Genomic DNA, 16,210 nt, shown 5'->3' on the forward strand with positions numbered 1-16,210 from the left:
GTAAATTGGGTTTAAGGCTTGGTCTTTGAGAGAGAGATCTAGCCAGTAAATCTCAAGTTAACTAGGCAGCTTTAGGCCATCAAAATTTACCTTCCTTTGTGCAGAACACCCTCAGGTAAGGGGAGAGGACAACAGAGGGGAGGAAAGGGAATGGGAGGAAAGAGGAGGGGAGAAGGATAAATAACTTGTGAGTAGTCCAAGCTGCCTGAATGGGGACCCAGCTGGCCGTTCCAGTTGGGTAACTTTATCCCATCCTCTCCTCTCCCCTCCTCTCCTCTCCCCTTACCTGAGGGTGTTCTGCCCAAAAGAAGGTAAATTTTGATGGCCAAAAACTGCCTAGTTAACTTGGGGTTTACTGACTAGATCTCTCTGTCAAAGACCAAGCTTAAACCAAATTCACTCTGGAGCTCATACATTGCACAATATAGGACCCTGGCCAAGCACCATTTAATGGTTATTTTTTAGGCCCTCCTGGCTTAGAGTCAATGTAAATAGTAACTGTTTCTCTTTTGGCCAGCAAGGCCTTCCCTTCTGGCTCCAGAGGCATCCAGTTAATGGAGGAGTTAGGTACCAAAAGAGAGAGAGAGACAGAGACAGAGACAGAGAGAGAGAGAGAGAGACTATTTGTCAACCTCATCTTTGCTTCTTTAATTCTATGCTCTCTATTCATGGCAAATTTATGATTCCTGTTCCAGAATGATGAGTCTCTAATGGAAGATAAACAGTAAAATAAATGTTGAAAGGGTTGTATAAGTTTTACCCCATCGACAGTGTGATGCTGGTGAAAGAGCCCTAGATTTGAAGTCTTCTATCCGATGTGAGTCTGCATTTTAGTTTTGTCACTTGTTAATTGTGTGACCCTGAACAAGCCAGTATATTTCTCTCCAACCCATTTTCTTCATGTATAAAATAAGGGTAATATTAATTATCAGTGAAGAAAGTGATTAGTAAACCTTAAAGGGATAGAGACAAGGCCCAGATCTATGAGTTCATTGGTAAAAAGAATTCTCTGAAGTAAAAACTATCTAACCATTCAGTTCATCACTTTCACTGCAACTTAGAGTTTGAGAAAGTCTCCTAGAGAACAGAGAGGTTAACTGACGTGCACAGACCCTCATAGGCATGTCAGAGGCATGGCTTGAATTCAGGTTTTCCTTGCTCTGAGGCCAACTCCTTGTCTGCCATCCTGATCTAACTTTAAATCTTAAAAGATTCCATAAATGATGTTAGTATCATTTGCAGGAAACAGGTTGATTAGAATTTTGTTTGTTTTTCTTTTCAAGTCATACAAAGTGATTATTTCACTGTGTGAATAGATGTAGTCAGTTGTTCTTTGATAGAATCCAACTACACCATAAGTTAGGAAGCTTAAGTCCTAGTCTCTCTATTGCCTCTAACCATAGGTATGAACTTGTCTCTGCTGTTGTTGTTGTTGTCATTGTTGTTTTCCTTTACAATTAAGCGGTTGAACAAGGTAATCTCTGGGGTATATTCCAGAAATGGCATCCTCTGATTTTGATGAGTGATAATGTTTCTCAGGCAATGAAAAGGACAGGATCAATGTCATTATTTCTTTATAATCAAATGTTCTGACCCTCCTTTCCACTCTTAGACCATTGTTCCCTTTTTGCAAATAGCGACTTCTCTTCCTTTTACCTCCCTCCCATAGGACCATAGATACATATCTGTAAGGAACCTTACAGATCATCTATCTAGTCCAACACTCACCTTTTACAAATGAGGAAATTAAGATTAAAGAAGGTAAGTGACTAAGGTCATTCTCCCTAATTATAAGGGTAATAAAAAAGCCATGATTTGAAACTAAGTCCTGTAACGCCAAATCTACCAATCTCGGTACAAAACCATGTCTATCCATATTTAGTCTAGTTTTGTTTCCTTCTGTGCATTTCTGTGTATCACTTGTTCATCTCCCTCACTAATTGTATGTCTCTGTTACTATACTGGTATTTCCATGTTAACAAAGGGGTCTAAGATAATAAAAAAGTGTTTTTCCCGTATTATATATATTCAAGGTGGTTTCAGGAGAGCTGATCCATCGGAGAGAAGAAGGATAAAGTCAGGGACATGTCTATAGTGTGATGAAAAGGCCAGAAACCTGTCCCAGGAATGAACAGACATGCTGAAAAACAATCATATTCTTCTTCTTTAGGCCATCAAAATTTAACTTCCTTTGGGCAGAACACCCTCAGGAAAGGGGAGAGGAGAACAGAGGGGAGGAAAGGGAATGGGAGGGAAGGAGAGGGGAGGAGGATAAACAGCCTGTGAGTAGTCCAAGCTGCCTGAATGGGGACCCAGCTAGCCAGTTCCAGTTGGGTAACTTCAGCCCATCCTCTCCTCTCCTTCCCTCTCCTCTCCCCTTACCTGAGGGTGTTCTGCCCAACCTTTGGCATTATCTTATCATTTGGAAATAATCTTTTGATCTGTCCCTGTTCATTGGATATAGCCTCAAACTTTGCATGCTAGAGATAGCTTCCTGCCTATATTATGGGCAGATCAGGTCTCACAAATATCATCCACCAATATCTGGGACTAAGTTCTTTGGTATCCATCAATCAACTCATTTATGCTTTCTGGTCCTCAAAGTAGTGATCATCACATACAAACATGTTATCTTGGATACAGAGCATTAGAAGCTAAATGTTTTTATTTTATTAACCTCTTGTCCCTCTCTACCAAAAAAAAAAATATTCAGCAGCAGTGGCAGAATAAATAAGAACAATATTGTTGGGTAAGAGAGAAGAATAAAATGGTTATAATTACATGGTAATTGAAGACTAAAAAGAAAAAAAAAAGACACAGGTGTTAGTGCCAAAAAAAGGGAGCAAAAGTAAAAGGAAGAGTGAGAATCAGAGTTCTCAGGGTCAAAGAAAGACAAAATAAATCCCTGTCTACTTTCTTCTTACAATCTCTTCCCATATTCAAAGCATAAAGACTTGGAGATTCAAGTCTATGCTCATTCAATTGGCAATAACTAAATATATTTATGGCACATGAAAATGCTGGAATGATACCAAACCATATGAAATGATGAATATGTAGAATATAGAGAAATATGAGACTTCCTTCACCCCAGTTACCTTAGTGGGTACAGAAAGAACACAAAATTCCTTTCTACCAAAAAAATTCTTTGCCATACCTCTTCCAACTAAGACTTTTCCCTCCTTAGTTAACCCTAAAGGACCAGTCCCCACAGGACAGTCAAGGAAAGAGGTATTGAAAGAGAGAAGGGCAAAAGGAGAGAGGAGGGAAGGGGAGGAAATGAGGAAAAGAGGAAGGGAGAGAAGAATAAAAGAAGGAAGAAAGGAAAGAGGAAATGAGAGAAGGGAGGAAGGGAGGGGTGAAGAAAGGAAGGAAGAAAGGAAGGATTTGTGGAAAGTTTACTATGTGCTAGCCACTGTGCTCTGTATTTAATTCTTTTGTATTTATTTTTCTATATTTCTTTTATATATATTTATATATACACTTGTTGTCTCCCCCCCCATTAAAAGTTGCCTCCTTGCAGTAAGGATTGCTTTATTATCGTGTGTGTGTGTGTGTGTTTTTATATCCTCAGTGTCTAGAATGTAATAGATACTCAATAAATACTTCTTGATTTATTGGTTTATAACAACTTATATTTCTATAGCATGTTAAGTTTAAAAAAGCATCATCCTCACAATAACCCAGACAAATAAGTGGTACAAGTTTCATCATTTTACAGATGAGGAAACTCAGGAAGAATTAGGGTAAATTATGAGTCCAAGATCATATAGCCAGCAAATATTGAGAGTGGGAGCTTGAACCTAGTTCTTTTACTCAAAAAGACTAAAGTTCTCACCATACTGTTGTCTCAAAGAGTTAGAAAAAGAGATGTACAAAAATATGTATCTTGTTTATATACTTGTGGTTGCTTTGTTTATAAATAGTATATCTTAATATATAAATTGCATCACCTCTTGTAACTTTTGTCATCTTCTTCTAATAAATCACTTATTGTACTCAGAATATTCTATTATATTGTTGTTAAATAATTACTATGAGGAAGGAGTATGAAAAACGGGCCAGGGAGAAGCTGTATCCCCAAGTATGAAACCAAGGGAGAGAGTCCCAAAACTCGGGTGCTAAACACAAAGCCAATGAAAAAGAAGCTACAGCTGTCATATTTCCACATAGCGGCATATGTTCATGACCTAAGAGAACCCAGGGTTGATAGAACCTGCTAAGGTCATAGGAGGAAGAGCTAGAAAGAATATATTCAAAGTGAATATCTTCACTCATAACCCAACAAAATCTCTTAGTCTGAACATCCTTTTCCAAAGCTTACTTTTGTGAGAACATCTTTAGCACCCGTTCCCGGATCTGCTTGGTCCTGACGCCATAGATAACTGGGTTGAGCATTGGTGGAACCACAACATACAGATTGGCCAGGAGGATGTGGATGTAACGGGGAACATTCTGGCCAAAGCGATGGGTCATGAAAGAGAAGAGGGCTGGGGTATAGAAGGCCAAGATGACACACACATGGGAGCCACAGGTACTCAGAGCTTTAAGACGGGCATCCAAGGAGGGGAGACGAAAGACAGCTTGCAGGATCTGGCCATAAGAGATAGTAATGGCTATGATGTCAAATACCAAGAGAGAAATGGCACCCAGACCATAGATAATGTTGATCCTTATGCTTGCACAAGCCAGACGGGCCAGGCCCATGTGCTCACAGTAGGTGTGGGGAATGATGTGGTGTCCACAGAAAGGCAGGCGCAGGATCAGGAATACAAAGGGAATCACTGAAAGGAAAGATCTCACTAGCACTCCAAGGCCAATTGCTACCATCACTCTGTTAGTGAGAATGATGCCATAGCGAAGTGGATTACAGATAGCCACATAGCGGTCATAGGCCATGGCCAGGAGTACAGCTGATTCCATGCCAGTAAAGTTATGAATGAAGAACATCTGTGTCAGGCAGGCCCCAAAAATGATTTCCCTCAAGCTGAACCAGAAGATACCCAACATTTTAGGGATGGTGGCTGTTGACAGGCCCAGATCAATAGTGGCCAGCATGGCCAAGAAGTAGAACATGGGCTGATGGAGACTCCTATCAGTTTGGATCACAAACAGTATGGTGATATTCCCCACCAGTGCAATCAGATACACTACGCAGAAAGGGAAGCCAATCCAGGTGTGCACAGATTCTAGGCCTGGAATGCCTAGCAGTAGGAAGGAGGAAGGATGAAACTGTGTATCATTGGATGTGGACATCCTGCCTGTAGATGAGTATGCTCATGCCCATTGCAGGTACTCAGCTGCTATGTGGGAACCCAGTAGAACACTGCTTTACTTGGTGGTCCTGCAGAGACAAATAGATTAGAGCTTTTTTTTTTTCTTTTTCATTTGCTAAATAATTCAGTCTATGAGTCAAAGAGATGTATTGGTCATCTGCCATGCACAGATCTATGTGCTGAACAAGACAGAAAAAGAAGTGGACTAAAAGGGAAATATATAATATGGGAAGGACTATTATGAATTGAAGCACTAAGACTAGATATAGCACCTAACACATTGTGAATACTTAATAAATGCTTGTTTATTATACTGCAGAATGGAGATAATTCAGAATAATGACTGTTTGAGAAAAAAAAAAACAGTCCTAGATAATCTGATCATCTCCATCATGCGCTTTATCATCCCCTGAGTCAATTCAGTTTTATCCAATTCACATCTAAATTAAGTACCTACTATAATATAAAGTAAATAAATAAACAGATAAACAAATGCATAAATGAATGATTGGGTGGGTGAATCACTAAATGTAATATAGAACTTTCTCTGAGGGAGCTTACTATCTAAATGTGAAAGAACTACAAATACACATAATTATGAAAAAATGACTGCAATATAAAAGTTTTTGAAAGGTCTATGTGAAGCGCTGTAAAAATTCTACAGTTTCACATGGGGAAATCAAGGAAGGATTGTGAAGGTAAAATATGAATTGGGTCTTGAAGAAAGGAGCATATAGAAATGGAAATTGAATTGGAGAGGTCATTTCAAGCTTCATGTCAAAACACCGTATCATTCTCCACACCTACTGTGAGCACATGGGCCTGGCCTGTCGGGCTTGTGCAAAAGAATGAACAAAGGTAAGGAAAGAAAAAGACAAGATAAGAAAAAGGAATAGAGAGCAATTCAATTGTCCTGTAACATAGCGTAAGTTAAGTAGTATAAATTTGGAAAATTAAACTCTGCCTGGTTGTTCTCCACATGCTCATCCTCATTATTCTAATCATATTAGCCTCATCCTTTTCTTCCACAAGAGAGGTAAGGAATAATGTCATTCAAATTCTCTTTCTTACACTATGCTGCAATGGACAAATTAATTACTATCTCTACCTCTCAATATCCTCTTCTTAAAAAAGGATTAAAAAAACTGTAGTTTGTGCCTCATAGAGATATTGCAGTAATATGCTGATAAATATTTTAACAACTAACTCTGAAAATGCATGAAACACTTTTAAATATAATTTATGTTATTAACATTTTCTCCATCACTTTCTTAATCCCATACAATCAAAAAATAGTAAATTAAGTATTTATTTATAGCACTTATTGATTTCCTAAGTTTAAGTTCTCATACTGGAAAGTTAATATTCTGCTCTCTCAAACTGTTAAGAATTGGCTGATGTACAACCCTGCTGTTGTGAGTTTCAAATTATATAATGTATGGTTAAAGAAGGATGATAACAAGGAGATTGGTTTAAAAAAATCAAGTTGATAATGGAATTATTTTAGAATGGTCTAGGAAAAGACAGGTCACTTCCTCAAAAGAAATTAAGCTAATTAAAAGAAGCATGATGCCAAGACCAAGAGAGCCAATAATCCCTCTCTTCTTTTCCCTGACTGTGTCATATGTAACTGGGACATTTCGTTGAATTCCGGGTGGTAGACTTTAGGATACTGATAATCTGGAGCATATATACGGCAATGACAGCAGGACAGAGAAAAGCCTGGGGAACAAGACAAATCAGAATTAGCTAAGGAATGTGGATGTTAATCATAGAGAAGAGAAGGCTCCAGGAAAACAGGTTAGTTTTTTGGAGATTGCCAAGCAGAAGAAAGATTACATGTGTTTTTCTTGGATGAATCAAGTGGTCAATAATTGTTTAATAAGCCCTTTCTATCTGTCAGGCACTATGTTGAATGCTAAAGATATAAGATAAAAAAAATCAGGTAAAAATCCTTAACTCCCATGATTTTTTTATTCTACTAAGATGATGCAACATAGTCATAGATGAGGCTTATTGAATTGAGAAAATTCCCATGAATGAGGTAGCATTGAGTTGAGTTTTGAAGGTCATGAGGAGGTCGAAGAGACTAAAGGAGAGGATTCCATGAAGGAGGCACAACCTTTAGAAAGGTACAGATGTGAGAGGTAGATGTCATGCATAGGGCTTAGTAAATAGATCAATTTGTCTGGAATGTTGAGAATATGGGAAGAAGTAAGATGCAATCAGCCAGGCTTGAGCCAGATTGTGAAGAACCTAAATGTCAAATAAAAGATTTATACTTTATCTTAAAGGCAAGAGGGAATCGCTGAAGCTACTTGAGCAAAGGGTTGGCCTGGTCATGCCTGTGCTTTAAAAATAACAAATTGACTGACGGTTGTGTGGCAGGATATTTTTGCAATAGTCTAGGTGAGATCAGATAAGAGTCTAGTCTGGGATAATTAGTGTGCATAGAGAGATGTTGAATGTGAAAGATGTTGAGAAGGTAGAATTGACCAAAGTTAGCATGTAAGTGTATATGCGGGGGGTGAGATAGAGAAGAATCTTAGATAATTCCTAGTTTGCCACTATAGGTAAATAGAAAAATGGTGATGCCATTGACAGAAATAGAAAAGGTAGGATGAGGAGTAGGCACAAGGGGAAACATGATTACTTTGGTTTGAGATATACTGTGTATGATAGGCTTATTGGACATTTAGATAAAGATTTCAAGCAGGCAATAGATGCTGGGTTGTAGCATGAGAAAAAAGATGAGAGTTGGATAAGTAGATTTGAGATTCAACTGCAGAGAGATTGTGGTTGAATCTGTAGGAATTGATGACATCATTGAGACAGAATATGTAGAATGGAGGAAAGTGACCAGTACAGAGACATGGGGTACAACCACATGTAGAAAGCAGTGAATTTTGAACCTGAAAAGGAGTTGCAAAAATCAGTTGGACCAGTACAAAGAGAACCAAGAAAGAACAGGGGTGAAGATGAAACTCCCAAGGAAAACCTTGGAAGAATTTAGCTACATTTTGCCTAGATCTACCCCTGATCTTGTTCTAGTGTATCATTTAATTTTTTTCACTCTACTGGGTTCAAACAGTAGCTTGCACTTCTCCAGTCTTGGATTTTTGCCAATATCAACTTGCTGCTGGTGTGTTGACCAGAGTTTCTGGGAGTTGACACTCCTACATATGCCATTTCTTCTTCCAGTCAGGCAGTAAAAGTACATCCAATCAAGAGGCCATATAATATAACTGATGAATTTCAGTGAAGAAGATGCCTCAAGAATTTTCTTTCATTATAAAAACATGTTTTTTCTTTATTTCATAGCAATTTATTTTTCCATTACAAGATTCATATTCTAGTTCTAGAATTTTGGGATGCAATGAGCCAGTTCTTGATCTCCCTCTCATACATGACTAAAACATTGTTCTCTGTGTAACACTCTACAAGGTAAATCTACTCTCCTAAGGACAAAATGTATGCAAACTTCAGCAAGGGAGTAGTACACAAAGAATCACCAACCAGTGAGAAATAATGAACTGAATATCAAGTGGTATGAGGCCAGGATTTCTGAAAATTTTGATTTGAGCCCATTCAGTGTCAAGAACTAGAACTAATACTGAGAAACTATCCCAGAAGAGATAGTCAGAGAAATGTTGAGCTCTTTCTTGGTTCTTTACATTGTGACTGAGTCTAAAAGCACAAATAAGCTGGGTTTAAAATATGCTGAATTAGATACCACAACAGTTGTTCATCTGGCCACTTGTGTATGGAAGCTCTTCCTGAGATTCTTTCTTATTTTGGTGAACTTGACATAGACACTTCCTGGTGTCCTCCATGCTACTGCCAGATTTGGGATCCATCAGTTCTCCTCTTTCCTTCATTTTCGGATCCCCCTGGTCATTATTCACTGTAGCATCACCAGAAGCATCCTCTTGCATCTTTCTCAGGTGCAGGCAGTGAATATTCCTACATACCTATACACATATATGTGTGTAGGTATGTACATGTATATAAAGACATGCACATATACATATGTGCACACATGCATGTACATACATATACACAACAGCATAAGATTAGGCTTCTCATTATCTCTTTTATTATTTCATCTGTCATTCATTATGCCTACCAACAAATTTAATCACAGAATCAAGCCTAGAAGGCTAATGAGAGGTAACTTAGTCTAATTCCACACCAGAGCAAAATCCCTTTATTACTATATTGGTCCCCAAGCTTCAATATGAAGACCTCCATTAATATAGAACTTAATGAGGTAGCTCATTTTATTTTTGAACAACTCCAATTGTTAAGTAGTCAATTTAAATAATTTCCACTTCCACATTTTTGCTCATTGTAATTTCTTTATCTGACAATGCTTTCGCTTTCTCTTTAACTACCCAGGAATTCCCATATTGCAAGTCCTAGAACAAGTCACATCATTTCATGAAGCATTTCCAGACCACTCTAGTTCATAATACTATCCTTACCCTCAGAAAAATTATGACTGTAATAAATGAAATTACATTGAACTTTCTGAAGAAAGACTTATGAAGAAGACAAAGGAGAAGATGACGAAGAAGAATAAGAAGAAAAAGGAGTAGGAGGAGAAAGAGAAAGAAAGGAAGGAAAAAAGGGAGAGGGGGAGAGAAAGGAAGGAAGGAAGGAAGAAAAAAGAAAGGAAGGAAGGAAGAAATATAGAGGAAGATGAAGAAGGATGAGGATCAAAAGCAAAAGAGAAGGGGGAAAAAAGATTCTGCCTCTCACTTCCATGATTTTGCACAAGCTCTTTCCTGAAACAAGAATGAATTCCTTTTTTTCACCTCTTAGAGTCTGTAGCCTCATTTATAGTTTACCTTACTGTCAACTCCTATGGCAAAAGCATCTGATACATCTAATTCTTAGTGTCCTTATCTGAAGATATATTATTTATTTATCTATTTAAATGTTGTACAACTGCCCAACAGAAATTAAGGTCCCAGAGGACAGGAATTATTCACTTATTTTCTTTGTGCTTCCATGACCTATCATAGACTTTTTCCTAGGTAAGCACTTAAGAAATGATTCTTAGATGAATGAACAAGATACCTGGTCTGCGTGCTGTTGTACAAATTTGTTGTATAAGTTTGTTGTACAAGCCCTTTTTGAATCTCAATTCTCCCACCTATTAAATGGACATTATAATTCTTGAACTTCTTTACTAACTTATAGGGTGGTCAGAAGGACCAAATGAGATAATTATTGTGAAAGTGATTTGAAAACATTGAGAAGATAATCGTTATGCCCTTATAAAATAACCTGCATGAGAAAGAAACCGGGAAGAAGAGAAGCAACAAAAGAAATACATAAATGCTATGGAAAAAAAAACAAAATGAAAAATTAAATTGGGAAACTTAGGCATGCAGAAACAAAAGTATAAATATCTGGAGGAAATAGACTAGTTCATGTAGAAATAAAGAGTTACAGGTCAGACAAAGTTGAGTGAATAAACATAGAAGAGGGGAGTATTCTTATATAAAGAAAGTATTGAGTGCTCTTGCTGCTTCTCTATAAATTCCAGGTAAATATCTTTATAGTTTTCCAAACAGAATGTTTGTTTCCTTCTCTGAGTCCTTCAAAACTCTTTGTTTACCCTCTCATATTCACTCCATTATTTATTTTTATAAATACAATGCACCCTAAGTAGATTATAGGACCCTTGAGGATAGTACCTTCCTACATTTTCTATTTTTTATTCACACAACCTAACACAATGCCCTATACATTTTAGGTATTGAATAAATCTTTAGATAGTTGGATTGAACTGAATTCTATGATTTTTTTTAAAAGGAGCACATTTTGACCATATAGACAACATTGTATATTCATGTAAGGTAAAGCAGGGACCAAGAAAATAGATCTAGTCACAGAATCAATACAGCTAAAACAAATGATAGGCTTCTGAGAACATTGAAGGTTATATTCTGGAAACCAGAGTATAAGGGAACATCATTGTAGGTCTTCTTACACCGTGGAATAAAAGAAGCAGTAGATGCTTACCTTATCCTGGAAATTTCTTTTCTATTGAAGACATAAATAATGAATTTTTATTCTATGACTCTTTAAATAATGTTGAACAAGTCTGTGTACATCATTTCAAACTGAGAAAAACAAGATTTTTCAAGTGAAACCTTTCCAGGCCTTGGCTAACTTGTTCCTCTAGCTCGCTCAGCTTTTAATTGTCTGGTCCCTCTCTGAGCCTGGAGAAATTTCTGGGGGCCCAAAGCCCTGCACAGGATCTAGAGACTGACTTATCAATCTTGGTAGCAGAGGTGTTCCCGTGTCTATCTTAGCTATAGGCTGCTCCCCAGCCTATGTGGTCTCAACAAAGGAGACTTTATTCTAAAGGCATACCCTTCTATGGGTAACCTCCTCCAGAGGCCTCTCCAAAACTGACATTTCTGAAGAGAAACCTTGGCCCTGAGGTCCAGAGCAAACATTGCTCTACGTTAATCCCTTGATTACTGAAGCAGATTTTCAGCCACTAGGGAGTGATTAGACAGGTTTAGGTATAGGAGATTCCAAGTTGCCTATGGAAGAGGTAGCTATTGACACTGTGGTTGAGCCTGAATAAGCTAGGCTGCAGAAAATGAGCCTGTATTAGATAGGTATCCAAGTTCATCATCAAAAGTTTAATGGTGTGGGAAACAGTGGGCAGGAAACAGGAACATAGTTTAGGCAGAAAGAGGCTGGACCATCAGAAGGGAAGGAGCAGCTTTCTTTGTTTTTCAGTGGATTAATACAAATGGGTAGAATGACTCCAAAACTTAAGGGATATATTTATTGTCCAAGGTTTCTGTGTTTCAGGTACAAAAATTAATTAAGATCTAAACCTCGGTTTACTTAATATACTCTTTGTCCCATAGAAAGACACCTTTCATGATGCCTCCTCTAACTTTGACAAAGTCTCCTTCCCTCTCCAGGTGCAAACCTCTATGTTCCTGTTCCCCAGCCTCTTCCTATATCGTTGTCCCTCACCAGGCCCAGTTTCTTGCTTATCCCAGGATTCCACAGTGTTTCCTAAGATTTATTCAATCTTATCTTTTAACTTCCAGTTTAATTTCTATAGCCTCCTAATCTCCAGCTCTCTCTCAATCAGGTGTTCACCAAGAATATAACCCTAAACCTTAAATAAAGACTTCTAATTCTGGCATGTTTTTGGAAGAAGTACTGCTCTTAGAGAGCAGATGTGAGGACAAGCCTATGCCAGACACTGGCATCCCACCCTCTAGAGGGGTCCCCTCTATTCCCAGGATGGATGGAGGCAGGTAGAATCTGAAAGAACATAATATTTGGTTGTGAACAAGACTTAAATATCAAAAAATTCTTGCAAAACTGGAAAGGTTCTGAAAAGGGAGAATATTTTACTGAACCTGATGAGGGAGACAGAAACAGGAAGTAAAAAAGATGTGTGTGTGTGTGTGTGTGTGTGTGTGTGTGTGTGTGTGTGTGTGAAAATTGGCCAGGGTCTTTTACTCATGAAGCCTGAGGAACTATTAGGCCAGAAATTTAGGGATCCTTCTCTTCTTCATTCAACATACATTTATTAATCACTGTAGTGTGTTAAGGACACAGCGGTAGGTTCCAGAAGAGAATAAAAAAGAAAAATGAATGACATAACCTTGTCCTCATGGGCCTGCACTTTACAAAGGGAATAAGGCATATGTGGAGATAAATATAATACTCTGTATTACGTGATAAAAGCATTAGAGAACTACAAAACAGAAATTTGTGAGGCCTAAAGGGGAAAGACCTATGAATAAAAACATAACTCTGACAGTAGCATGAAGGATGGAATGAAGGGAAAAGATAGAAGAGGAAAGTGGAAGATCCTCTTCTAGATCTTCTCTGCTTGGACTATATCTACTTAATAGATGTGAATCCTAGAATGAACACCATTTTCCAGCTTTCTAGGTTTTCATTACACTAGTCCCTCATCATTCACCTCCCAGATCTCTCCTTACTTTCTTCAGTTCTCACAATTTAGAGTGATTCTTTCCCTTCTCTTATAGTGCCTTCCCTCTGTTCATTATCTCCAATTTATCTTTAATATAGCTTGTTTGTATATATTCATTTGCAAGTGGTCTTCCTTATTAAGCTAGGAGTTCTTAAGAGCAGGGATGTCTTCTGCCTTCTCTTTATATGCTCAGTGCTTATCACAGTGTCTGGATTACAGCTGGCACTGAAGCAGTGTTTATTGACTATCCAACAACCAGGTTAGGAGGTGGGGGTGACAATGAGGACCTTCATTAGGCCTGTGTCATGGGGAAACTGGAAGGAGAGGATGGACATAAGAAATATTGAAAAGGAAAGAAAGTAAAAATCAAAGGAGAGCAAAGACTCAAAAATTATCTGAGAGTTGTTAAAAATGGAACACTGGGCAGAAACTGCTGCCAGAGTGAGAAATGGTGAAATCAGGAGAAACAATATTAGGAGGAAAAGTAACAGACTTTGGTTTCCTTTGGTGCTCTGAAGTGAGGACATTTGAGGGCCAGGTCTGAGTTCTCATTATTCAGAAACCACACACATCCTTCTAAGGTGAGCCAATTAAACATAGGACATGGAAACATGGGTTGTAGGAAAAATCAGCCAACAAGCTCCCAAACAATTTAGTATATGATGAATGCAAAGATGGATGGATTCTCAAGAGAGAAGATGAAATTGCTTTTTGAAAGTTATATCCTATCACCATTACTAGACTGAGCCTATTTCCATTGCCTGGAGAAAGAACCCAGAGTCCTAAGAGGGGGAAAACAAATGGGCTGAGGTTGTTGATCTATTGGATCATTTTTTGAAAAAAAAAAATTCTTAGCACTTTCTCTTGAATTTGCTTGGTCCTGACCCCATAGATGACAGGATTGAGAGCAAGTAAGATCACCATATACAGATTGGCCAGAAGGATGTGGATATATTGGGGTACTTTCTTTCCAAAGCGATGGGTCATAAAGGAGAATAAGGTAGGTGTATAAAAGGCTAGTATGACACAGACATGGGACCCACAAGTGCTGAGGGCCTTCAGGCAGTCATCCTGAGAGGGAAGATGGAAGACAGCTAGGAGAATTTGCATGTAGGAGAAATCAATGGCTAAGATGTCCAAAAAGAGGATACAAATAGTGCCCAATTCATAGATAATATTAACTTTGATGATGGCACAAGCAGTAGAGCAAGGCCCATGTGCACACAGTAGGTGTGTGGGATGATATGGTTCCCACAGAATGGTAGCCAAAGGATCAAGAACACAAAGGGAATCATGGTGAGGAAAGCCCTGACTACAACCCCAAGGTCCATCATGGTGATCACCCTGTTGATAAGGACAGAGCCATAGTGAAGTGCGTTACACATAGCCACATATCATTTCACAGGCCATGGGTACTAGCACAACTGATTCCATGCCAGTAAAGTTGTGAATGAAGAACATCTGACTGAGACAGGCCCCAAAGCTAATTTCCCTCAACTTGAACCAGAAGATACTCAGCATCTTGGGGATGGTGGCTGTGGACAAACCCAGGTCAATACTGGATAGCATGAACAGGAAGTAGAAAATGGTTGATGGAGTGTCTTCTCAGTCTTAATAACAAAGAGGATAGTGATGTTCCCCACAAGTACAATTAAATACACAATGTAGAATGGGAAGCCAATCCAGATGTGGAAAGCTTCTGGTCCTGTGATACCCAGCGGCAGGAAGGAGAAAGAATGCAACTGCGTGTAGAATTGGTATGCATTGGTAGAATGCATCCTTTGTGTAATTGCTAATGGCCACAGTCACTATGGAATGATTCTCATTTAAGTTATTGGGCACCAATTCAACCCTTTGTCTCTCTGTTATCCTAGAGATAAACAAAGAAATTGTAAAATTCATTCATCAAACATGCAAGTTTTAGAATAATATAATCTTAGAACAGGATGGGAACTCAGAGGCTTATCGAACTTGAACCTCAAAATGTAGATCCCTGGAAATAATATCCCTAACAAGTGACAATAAGACTCTATTTGAAGTTCTCTAGAAATGGGGAATTCAAAGTTTATTCCCCTTCTGTAGAGCTTGATACATTAGGGCATCTTTCTTTATATAGATTTAAATTGTCACTTTCTGTAACTTTCTTGCACTGAACCAAGTTCTATGTTTTAGGATCAATTGACAGCCACCCAAAATTTGAAAATACCTACATCCAATTCAGGACTGCTCCAGGCTAATCACCCTGAATTCCCTTATCCTTTTTATGTGTCACATTGATTTGAATACCCTTACTGTCCTTTTTTGAATATTCTCCATGTTTTTAACTTCTCTTTTCCAAATATAGCTCCCAAAATTAAACACCATTCTTCAGATACTGCCTGACAACAGCAAAGTATAACCATCCAATTCTTTTCTGCATACATTTCTTAAGTACTAAATACGTATAAGGCACTATATGCTTGGTGCTAGAGATGCAAAGTAAATAATAATAATAATAAGCAAACACATAAAAATAGTCCCTGTTCCCATTACAGTGGAGAATACAATAGCCCCACATATAAGTAAATACAAGATTATTAGAAAAGAGCTTCAGAAGAGCTTTTCCATATAAGTTGGTGAATTAGATAAGACTTGAAAAAGGGTATGGATTCTAAGAGAGAGAGGTCAGGATTTAGTGCATTCAAAGTACATGGGTCAGCTTGTACAAGGAGAATGAGATAGAAAAACCAAATGTTGAGTTCGTGGAATAGTAAATAGGCCAATTTTACTCAGAGAGTTCATGAAGGGTGAGAATGTGAAAAAGTGTAGAATCATAGACTAGAACCAAAGGAAGGAAGGAAGGAAGAGAGAGAGAGGCAGAGAGAGAGAGAGAGAGGGAGGGAGGGAGGGAGGGAGGGAGAAAGAAAGAAAGAAAGAAAGAAAGAAAGAAAGAAAGAAAGAAAGA

The 16,210-nt window shown here is 38.2% G+C and overlaps 1 protein-coding gene and 1 pseudogene across 1 annotated transcript; both read right to left on the minus strand.

The window, feature by feature from the left end:
* Positions 1 to 4,320: 4,320 nt before the first annotated feature.
* On the minus strand, positions 4,321 to 7,280 carry LOC114032040 (olfactory receptor 52E2-like). Its single transcript, XM_027847244.1, has 2 exons — positions 7,273 to 7,280; positions 4,321 to 5,257 (listed from the first exon to the last, which is right to left on the minus strand). The coding sequence occupies exons 1-2, from the start codon at positions 7,278 to 7,280 to the stop codon at positions 4,321 to 4,323; spliced, it is 945 nt and encodes a 314-aa protein (XP_027703045.1).
* A 221-nt stretch (positions 7,281 to 7,501) lies between these two features.
* LOC114032057 lies at positions 7,502 to 15,044 on the minus strand (annotated as a pseudogene).
* Positions 15,045 to 16,210: the final 1,166 nt, after the last annotated feature.

Source organism: Vombatus ursinus, unplaced genomic scaffold (genome assembly GCF_900497805.2).
Source record: "Vombatus ursinus unplaced genomic scaffold, bare-nosed wombat genome assembly UNPS02015397.1, whole genome shotgun sequence".
Taxonomy (NCBI): domain Eukaryota; kingdom Metazoa; phylum Chordata; class Mammalia; order Diprotodontia; family Vombatidae; genus Vombatus; species Vombatus ursinus.